The sequence below is a fragment of the Crassostrea angulata genome, chromosome 3 (assembly GCF_025612915.1).
Source record: "Crassostrea angulata isolate pt1a10 chromosome 3, ASM2561291v2, whole genome shotgun sequence".
In the NCBI taxonomy this organism is placed as follows: domain Eukaryota; kingdom Metazoa; phylum Mollusca; class Bivalvia; order Ostreida; family Ostreidae; genus Magallana; species Magallana angulata.
The window spans coordinates 53,572,802-53,583,208 of record NC_069113.1 but is presented as its reverse complement, the minus strand read 5'-3'; the positions used below and the strand labels follow the sequence as shown (position 1 = coordinate 53,583,208).

Genomic DNA, 10,407 nt, shown 5'->3' with positions numbered 1-10,407 from the left:
TCTCCAAAAACTACATAGATATTTTCGAACAGAAATTTTAACATTTTTTTTATATCAACTTCAGAGTACCCGTGTGTCCAATTAGAATGGTTTTTACAAAATAATTTTGTAGAGATCCAATAACATCTCATAAGCTATGTGATAGGGCTGTGAGCATCAGTACATGTATATTATGTAAACATTCGACTTAGTTATTTGATGATTATGCATCTCGACAAAAGGGAAGATAATTTACTATTTTAGCCGGGCTCTGCTGAAAGCACAAAAAAAAAACTGAAGTCAAATCTCTAAAACTTAAATCTGAGATTTTTCTCAAATATTTGAATTTTTTCTCAAATTTGAGAAAACTCAAATCTCTGAATTTCACAAAAAAAAAATATAGTCGTGTTTTTACTCAATTTGAGAAAAAACTTAACGAGGCCGAGTACAGAACGAGTACGCACGCTTTCGCGCAGCGTTTCATTGGTATTGTGACGTCATCTTTTTGCTTGGTTGACGCCATGGCGTGATAGTTTCAACTGCAGATATTCAGCGAAAATTGATGAAAATATCTCGTTTGATGCGTAAAAATAATGTTATATTGTGGAATAAACATAAATGTCTCGAAGTATAAGCTATATTTGGGCTCGGGTCGAAAACGTGAAGAGGGTTCAGCAAGCCTAGCCCTCTGTCACGTTTTCTTAACCCGCCTAAATATAGCTTAATTCATATATTTCAAGAAATTAACCATGTATTTTATATTAATGACCCTTAATATGTGATGTTATATATTTTTTTATTACTTAAATATGTCTGAATGTTTTAATAATACTATATAGATCATCTTTTCCGCCTTTGTCAAATAGCCATTATCTGACTAATCTTGGAAATTGGGCATACAAAAATCAATTTTGATAAGACCCCTGGAACAAACCAGGAGGTAAAAGGATTTTTTTTATTTGATCATTTGATGCCTTTTAGCAATACATGTAACTTTAATATGCAGAACAGAAAAAAAAATCCCTACAGTAGGGTAAAATTTTTAAAAATTTTTTTTAAAAAAATTGACTCATTTCAAGCAAAATCCCATAGGGTCCTATGTTAAAAATTAACAAACTTTGAGATGACCCCTTAAACAAACGGTGTGGTAAATGTCTTTTTTTTTTATTTTAAAATTATAGTTATATCAGTAAAAATTTATGTAAAAAATTACATTAAAAAATCTAGGGCAGAACAAATTAGACCCGATCTCGTTAAGAAACAAACAGGATTTTGGAGACACTTTATTTCGTGCGGAAGTTTTTTTTTTTTAGATGAAAATGACAAAAACAGGCAATTTCAGGTATTTTCAAAATACTTTTCTTTTTATCATACTTTATTCATTATTCACATTTTTAACATTTGCTAGGTTTTTGACGTGTTCTATATGTCCTGTGTGACTAACACAAAATTAAATTTTGAGAGTGATAAACGTTTGGCATGAAATCATGCAAACATATTGAAAAAGTCTTAATTTTTTAAAACCCAAATTTTGCAAAATTATACATGTACCCCTGAATCCATATATCTTAAATTTGATATCAATGACCCCGTGCTTTATTTTGTCAACAAATACTGAATACATACGTAGACAAACTGGATTAATCTTATAAAATTCCTGATATTCAAAATGTTTTTATTTCAAGTCAAATTGTAACTATTATAGAAATTGCCTATTTTAAGTGTAAAAATGTCACAAAAATATTTATGCAGCTTTGTACATTTTTTCGTAATCCCTTTATTCAGTGTGACTATTGCGCGCTATTATGTCTAATGATTTCATTAAAACAATACTATATCTGCGCGCTATTAAAAAAGCAATGTCTGGAGAATATTGTTTGCTTATCAAAAATAATGACAACAAATTCTAATGAGACTGAAATTGCATTTTAGGTGCAAAAAGATCAAATTAAATTGGCCATAACTCATAGGGATGAACACTGACCTCCCATTATCTTTGTATTTTTTTATTTATTCACAGAGAAGAACAATCAAAGTTCCCATTAATAAGATTAAAATTATATCCAATAATAGAATATATAAAATATTTCATATAAGAAGTCAATGGACATTGCTTTGCCCTGCATATGATATCTTCGAATTGGTTATTTTTCACATTTGCTGATTATATACTTATTGATGAAAAAAAATGATTTTCAACCGCTTTTTTGATACTAATTGAAATGTTTTTCGATCGCTTTACATTAGTATGCAAGTTAGAAATGCTGAGGTGGATTGAAAATACACAAAATACATTTCCTATAAGTTCAGTTTCAATCCAATGTTTTCTCAGACGTCCGTGTCAATTTGTTCCCGCCCATTTCAAATGAGTGAAACTGACGTAAGCTGTATATTTCCAAGCTTGCCAGTTAATGTTCCGCGGTCTTATATTTCTATATATATGTAAAATTTGACCCCCCCCCCCCCTTCCCCATCGAGGCCTTACCCTACCCCTTGGGACCATGATTTAAACAGACTTGAGTCTTCACTTCCTGGGATAGTTTTCACACAAATTTCAGCTTTTCTGGCAGACTAGTTTCTGAGAAGAATTTTTTTTCAAAACTACCAATAAAGTTTCAGAAATTCTAAATTATCTCCCTTTTCAAGAAGGCGTAGCCCTTAATTTGAATAAACTTGAATTCCCCTCATCCAGTGATGCGTTTTGCGAAGTTTGGTTGAAACTGGCTCCGTGGCACTGGAGAAGATGAAACTATGAAAAGTTTACCACGACAACGACAACCTACGGACAAATCTTGATAAGAGAAGCACACTTTAGAAATAATTTTGACCAAAGTCATGACAATGCTCATTTAATCACCGATATACGTATATAAGCCAAATATTGCTTTATTACATTTTGAAGTTCAAATTCTAATATTGATGCCTAATGACTTCATTAAAACAATACTATATCTGGCTTCCATATAAAGTCAATAGCTGATACAAATCTAATCTGTGGTTGTCAATTATTACTGATGGTATTCATTGAGTCATATTTTTATATAACATAACCATTACCACAAATCATGTATTCATGAGTTAAAACGTTCTTGTAGAAAGAATAAGGCAGACATACTAAATGAAAATATTTATTTGGATCGTTTCCAAAATAACATAACAATCACACGTTTGTGTAGTCAAAATACTTAACAAATAAACTGTGAACACAAATTTAGTGGTTTATGTGAATAAAAACAAACATTTTCTTAAAAAAAAATATACATTAAAAAGTATATTTTTAATTTTTTACTTTTTGGAATTTTTAACTACTGTCTGTAGTTTACGAAAGTTAACAAATTCGATATTAACACATGCATCCTTTTGTTTTCTTCTTTTACCTTCTTTTACCTCCGAATATTACTCCATGTCCATAACCCAAACATCCGATTTTAAAACGGACATAAATTCTGCCCGAAATTCCACATAATTATCATAGGAGATAGGTATCTCTAATACGCAACCGCATGTGTGTGCTATTACCCTTCTAGCAAAACCATCAAGGCTTGAAAACCGGACCCTTATTTCTTTCAACATCAAATCTGATCCTGTGGAGAATCTCAAGAATTTTCCCAAAGCCTCTTTGTCCAGCTCTCGTATGAATCTTTGAAGATATCTCTTAATTTCTGCTCCTTTTTCTAGCAGGATTTCTGGGAAAGACAGTTTTTCTATGACTCGTCGATTGTTCGGTACTAGGTTTTTATAACATTCACAAAGCGCTGCTTCTGGCATAAGACCATGCAAATGAAGCTTGAATGAATCTATTACGAACATAGATTTTTGCACTATTTCCTTGTGGGAAATTTCCTTCACGATTGTTTCAATGTTGTCAGACGTAAGCAATCTCCTACAGTCATATGACTGCATTATTTCATTGAGCTCATCAAGATCCACTTTGTCAAACTCTGCCAAAGCTTGTTTCAGAACGGAAGCTTCAGATGGACTGACATAAGATAGAAACGTATCCTTCAAGTCTGCTTTTGCTTCTCCTACGATGCAGTATTCCATAAATGGACGAGCTATGTAGACGGGGAAATGTCCAAATTCTTCAAATCCATATTTTATAATCTTCCCAACAGCTTCCCATTGCTGATGACCAAAGTCATGCCGTAAATAGGGAACCTTGCAGTCCTTACCAACTGTGCACGTTGCGTAAAATTCTTCCCAGAATTCAGTCAAGCAGTCCCTTGTTACACCACCTTCATCCTGCGCTTGTTCAACCGAGCCATTTGGAAGGATCATCTGGATTTTAATTCTGCTGTGTTGGAAAATGCCTCTAGCAGCTCTTTTAAGGCATGTCCCCTATGGACTCTTATAAGGACCTCATCCGACACAATCTCTTGATTATTGAGGTTTAACTGAACAATACCACTGTCATTGGGGTCAATACTGTAGATAACCTCTTCTTGCGTTCCGTCAGGCATTGTAACTTGCATTGACCTGACAGTTCCAAAATAATCATGCAGATCAGGAAGTGTGTCACTATCTGATTCATGAAAGGTCACATACTCTGAAGTGTGGAATCCAGATGTACCAGGTATATCTTCCTGTGATAGTAGATGAGGGTTTGCAGATGTGCAAAGACCTGAAGGTCCTGGAATTTCAGACTTGTTGGATGTCATGTTAGATGCCTTGATGGTTTGTTCACCTGAAGGGCCAGGTATATCAGGATCTGATACAAAATGCACATTCAAACTGCTGCTTGGACGCGAAGAGCAAGCTTTCTCAGATTTGACGGCCATTGCTGCTTCTCTCTGAATACTGCTGTCATCTTCTGAATCCGAGTCTTGTGGGAGAGGAATTGGTTTCAAGTGTTTCTGACTTTTCCTTTTTTTATTTCTCTTTAGTTTTTTGGACTGATTCTCATTTTTTGGTTTTGTAAACAAATAATACCTGAGATTTTTCCTGTTAGTTTTTTTAAACAATTCTCCGATAGTTAAATTGTCATCTAAAGGTTGAGATCTGAAGTCCGCCATGTCAAATTCTAGCTCTTCTTCTCGACCCTTTGATGATAATCCTTCCTGGAAAAACATAGACTTTGCTCTCTCTAATAGATCTGCTTTTGTGAAACTTTTTGGCACAAAAATGTCATCCGTCCCTCCCCCTTTGTCGGATCTGACTTGAATATAGTCAGAGTTTTCAAAATGTTTCCACCCCATTTTTATCGTTCTTCCGTCTTTAACGGCATTGCTGTTCCCTTTTAATGTTTTACGTCTTTTATCCTTAACATTTTCGTCCTCACTCTCTGTGCTTTGTGATTCATCTTTTGAAGATCGCGCGTGCAGTTTTTTCTTTAACTTCTGTAGCAGAGATGTTTTTTTTAAATTTCCCGCCTTGGGAGTTGTTGATGTGGCTTTTGTACAAAACCGGCGAACTGCACATCTGTCTCCAAATTTGACGATGTATTTCGATAGATCTTCGTTGCTCATTTCTGTTATTACATCTTTATCAATCTATAATCAGAAATATATTATTTAAGAATGATCTACAGAATGATTAAAATCATAGAAAGAGTACATTTGAGTGTTAAAATTCGTCTATAGTATGATATTTGTAACGACAATTCAGACGTGTTGTTATTTTCACACTTTGAAAATCATTGAAAACTCATTATTTTGAATTCATTTATTTAATCATTATAAATTAAATTTATTTTGTTATTATTCATTAGGTCCATTAATTTACTAAAATGATTTAACAGTGATGTATATCTACAACAAATAAATTTTTCTACTAGTTTTCTCAAAAAATCCAATTGTGTTCACATAACTTCTGAAAAAATACTAAGTTAAACAAAAGAATACAATCATTTTTTTTAATTACTGAATACTGCCCTCAAGTGTGATAATAACATGTAGAAATGTTTATTTATTAAGAAACAGCGTTTAAATTATCATAATCCATACAATTAAAATGTGTTCATTGTTAAATGGTATCTTATTTTATACTTCTATTATAGTTAAATGATTTAGTACTTTAATAAAGAAATCAGATTAGACAGAGAGAATAAATTTGTTTCCCTAGTTTTCACAATTCACAAGGTCACAATAAACATTTGATCAATATAATGTTTTGTTATATTCAGTAGTATACTCTCACTATATAACTCTATGTAGACGATTAGTCAATAATTGTAATATTAGCTCGTCCGAAAAATATTGACCGGTCAATATTTTTTTTTATTACATACTTAGTAATAAATACAGTTTGTTTGCACATGTGATACAGATGACATCACAAAATCCGTATCGGCCTCCGGGGCTGATACAGGTTATCAGCCCTCCAGGGCTGATACGGATCCGTATCGCACCCCTTGCGGAACTCCTCTGCCTTTTTTCGCTTCGGCATTTTTTCATGTTTACAGACGAAAAATAAAACATTTTCAGTTACAGTCGACATTTTTAAGTGCAGTTGAAAACTTCAAATGCTAGCAAATATTTTAAAGCAGTCAACTTTTAAAACCTGGTGAAATTCCGTTCTGTAGCTTCATGTTTGTTAAAACAAGAACTCATATTTTTTATTAAATACATGTAACGTTACATGTCCAGACTTTTTGTAAATGATATGAATAATCAATTTGTTCAAGTTGATGGGTTTTCTTTTTAAATTTATTACTAAGTATGTAATATAATAATAGATAGCCTTTTCCATATCACAGCTTGTATCAGCCCTCGACCAATATCAACCCTCGGGCCTTCGGCCCTCGGGCTGATATTGGAGTCTCGGGCTGATACAAGCTGTGATATGGAAACGGGTATGTATTATTCTCTATATATTGACCGGCTCGGAATAATATCTTGAGAATATTCCCTTTATTTCAATTAATTGCTTCTGATTTGTTGATTCGTAAACGATGACGTAAATAATTCTATGCAACACCAAAACAAGGTGACGTCATAATAGACAGTCAGTCAGGGCAAGTAAACAACGGACGCACAATGCGACGGTTTGGTATCATAACGGATATAAGGATTCGTGAATTATTACTGTGAAGTAAAATCAGGTAGAACATCAGTATGTTAATTCTTACGGGCGGCGGAATATCACCATTGACCGTTTGATGCCGAGGATATTTTGGAAATAAACTTTGAACAAATTGAATTCGTGAATTCATTGTTGAGCCGAGAAAATTATAGTGATCTGTTTTCAATTACTTTTTTGAATTTTGGAGTGTTTCCTCATATTTTACAAAACAAATGTTGACTGTGTTTTGGGCAACATTGATTATATTAGCCCCCTTGGGACGAAAATATTTCCCTCCGCTTCGCGTCGGGCAATATTTCGTCCCTCGGGGGCTAATATAATCAATGTTACCCTCAACCCCAGTCAATATTCGTATAATATACAGTCAATATATCATCATATAATATACAATAGCAAGATATTCTTGTGAAGAATATAAAATGTTTAAACAGAAAACCTTAAAACGTGTCTTGCCATTCTCATCTCTTATCAAGTTTAATTTTCAAAATACTCAGTGCTAGGCTTATCGATATTACATTCGGATTTTCAAAGGGATAATATTAAGATGAAGATTAAATAATGAATAGAATCATGTGTGTGCATAATAAATGTGGGGTGCGACAATTTTTATTTTAATAGTATGAGGATTACAGTTGTCAAAAACATCCTGGAAGTCAACAAAACCATCAGAACCAACTGAATTTTAATTATAAGATATTTCAATCTGACAAATATTGTTTTGTGAAGATTAATTTGATATCATGTTTTTCATATTTAAAATTTCAGGACTTTCTTTTATATTTATATATGGAGCTCTTCTAAATGCAACGTATATGCACCCCCCCCCAACCCTCTTAGTCTTTTATGCACAAATTGGAATCAGAGTAATTAACAAAGCAATATAAAAAAGTAGGATAAGAAACATCCAACCTTTTGATCCTTCATAGCTTCAATTTTTTCAGCCGGGATACCTCGTTCTTCTAGGAAGTTTTCTAGTGATTCGTCCATCTGTGGAAAAAATTGTCATCAATTTAAACAAGATGATTCCATTATTTTGCAATATTTTACTAAATTGAGTTTTCTGAGACAATTTTCTTTAAGTACCGTCACTCTACCTTATCTACACATTTAAGCATACGCTAATGAAATGCTAAACTTAACAGCAAAACTTTATATCGATTGATAGTGTTTAAACTTTACTATACTAATTAAAAGTATTTTTCCCTATATTTTCAAAACAAAATTAGGATAAGATAAGATATATTCATTAAATACAATTTATGGTAAAGCAAAATTACAAAAACATTTTCATTTATCTCCTACAATATATTTATTTTAATCCATTTCTAAGAAAGACAACTTTACCAAGTCTAAGTATTTTCTTGACGCTTGTATCCAAAAAAGAGCTGGCTAAAAAGGCACCGCTATATTATGTTTTTAAAAATTGTTATAAACTTAAATTTGTAGGGCGATGATATACAATAAAAACTAGTAGTTTGAAAATGTAAATGTAAGAATGAAGTTTTTTCCACCTATGAAATATTTTTACTTTTAATTTCTTTAAAACCAGCCATGTTGCTATGATGTCGCGATTATCGATAGATCATATTGTTTCATATATTTGACGTCTGCTTATTTATTGTTAACAGCTGCAATTTGTAATACAAACAGAAATCATTCACTTAGTTATGTATACATCATATTATATATTTTTCTGATGTAATCTAAGTTAATTAATACAGTATTTATTTTCAGTTTCATCATTCAAATATCATGTTTGTACTCAAGTAATGGGAACTTCTGTCGTTTTCTTTCATGCACACGATACCCTAAATTTTTATTTTCGATATAAACCCATCGCCCTACAAAAGTTTTAGACAAAGAGTACATGTACCTGCTTTTGTTAATAAATGATGATATATATATATATATATATATACAATGTATATATGGGTAATATTATTTGATCCGTCGATTAGCTGATTGTGTAACATTTTGAGTGAGATACGATCCCCCAAACATGTCTTAACTTGACATTTGGTTTATACTTAAAAAATCATCAAGTCTACAATTAGTGAAATCTAATCATATTGTAATAGTATTTTGCTTAACTTTTAGAATAGACAAATTTTGTCTTACTTCAGTAATTCAAGATAAGTATTCAATTTATAACAATTTGAGTTGACTATGAGTAGATTAAAATAACAATTTGAATTGTTTTTGGAAACCAAGTGACCTCACATGGTGCGGCTAAAAAATGCCTTGTGTATTTTATTAACTGGAAACCATCCATTAACTAAGTTCACACAGAACGCAAGGAAAACATAATTTTAACTGTATTTATCCCTGAATCATTGAAAGTTTAAATGATAATAGATTTTAAGACCATAAATGAAATATATAAACATTCCTTTTTTTTTGGAAGTTAAAGCTACTGATTTTTTTTTTCAGTGCAGTTTTCTAGCAATGATCCCATTTTTTTCTTATTTCTTAACTTCTTAAAATTATAAGCACGGAAAAGTACAAATGCTTGACAGATAACTTTAGTTACTTTGCAGTTATTTGGCAATTAAAAGGTTTGTTTAAACTGCAGTCATGCATCCTTCAGAAAAAAGACAGGTTTCCGATATTTTGGGACACCCTGTATTAAAAAACAAATACATTTTTTTCATCCATTGAGAGTTTTAATGACGTTTCTTGTCAATTCCAGAATAAACCACGTATGAATATTGATCAATATATAACTAAAATTAATGTTAAACTACACTCGTGACTTACCTTTTTGTGTAATGGCTTCCTCGATGACAGCCTCGCTTATAATATGGCTATCGCATAAATAAATAAATTCGTTATATCGGTTTGCAAATTGAAATAACAATTTTATAATTCGTTATATCAAATTTATTTATTTGTTATCACAGATTACACTTCGTGAGAACGGATTAATAACATTGACATTTTGACACTGTTTAATTTGTTCCCACAATTTATGGAATTTGTTATCACGAATTGGATGAAAATACGTTATAACAGATTTTAAAAAACCGAAAATACGAATTCAATCTTTGAAATAACGAATTCAAGAATTCGTTATTTCAAATTTAATTTGTTAAAACAGATTTCAAAATTTGAAATAACGAATTCAGCGAATTTGTTATAACAGATTAAATTCGTTATAACGAATTCCAGGAATTCGTTATAACGAATTTAAATCGTTATAACGGATTCAACAATTCGTTATAACGATTTAAATTCGTTTTAACAAATTCAAGAATTCGTTATATCAAATTCAAAAATATTTTTTAATAGGTCCTAAATGGGCTTCCGTAAAAATCAAACAGCTTACCAAAATCAAGTAAACTCGAAAAGCCTAGTTTTGTTGCATTCGGCATTCTTGTAAAGAAATTAAATGAAAAGACTCCTTTCCCA

The 10,407-nt window shown here is 31.8% G+C and overlaps 1 protein-coding gene across 1 annotated transcript; it reads right to left on the bottom strand.

The window, feature by feature from the left end:
- Window positions 1–3,131: 3,131 nt before the first annotated feature.
- LOC128179005 (uncharacterized) lies at window positions 3,132–10,146 on the bottom strand. Its single transcript, XM_052846469.1, has 3 exons — window positions 9,757–10,146; window positions 7,909–7,986; window positions 3,132–5,468 (listed from the first exon to the last, which is right to left on the bottom strand). The coding sequence occupies exons 2-3, from the start codon at window positions 7,984–7,986 to the stop codon at window positions 4,254–4,256; spliced, it is 1,293 nt and encodes a 430-aa protein (XP_052702429.1). The 5' UTR covers window positions 9,757–10,146; the 3' UTR covers window positions 3,132–4,253.
- Window positions 10,147–10,407: the final 261 nt, after the last annotated feature.

Coding starts and splice junctions, on each gene's coding strand:
- LOC128179005 (XM_052846469.1), bottom strand. CDS start 7,986: ATGGACGAATCACTAGAAAACTTCCTAGAAGAACGAGGTATCCCGGCT. Junction 5,469..7,908: donor AAGCTATGAAGGATCAAAAG/GTTGGATGTTTC, acceptor TTCTGATTATAG/ATTGATAAAGATGTAATAAC.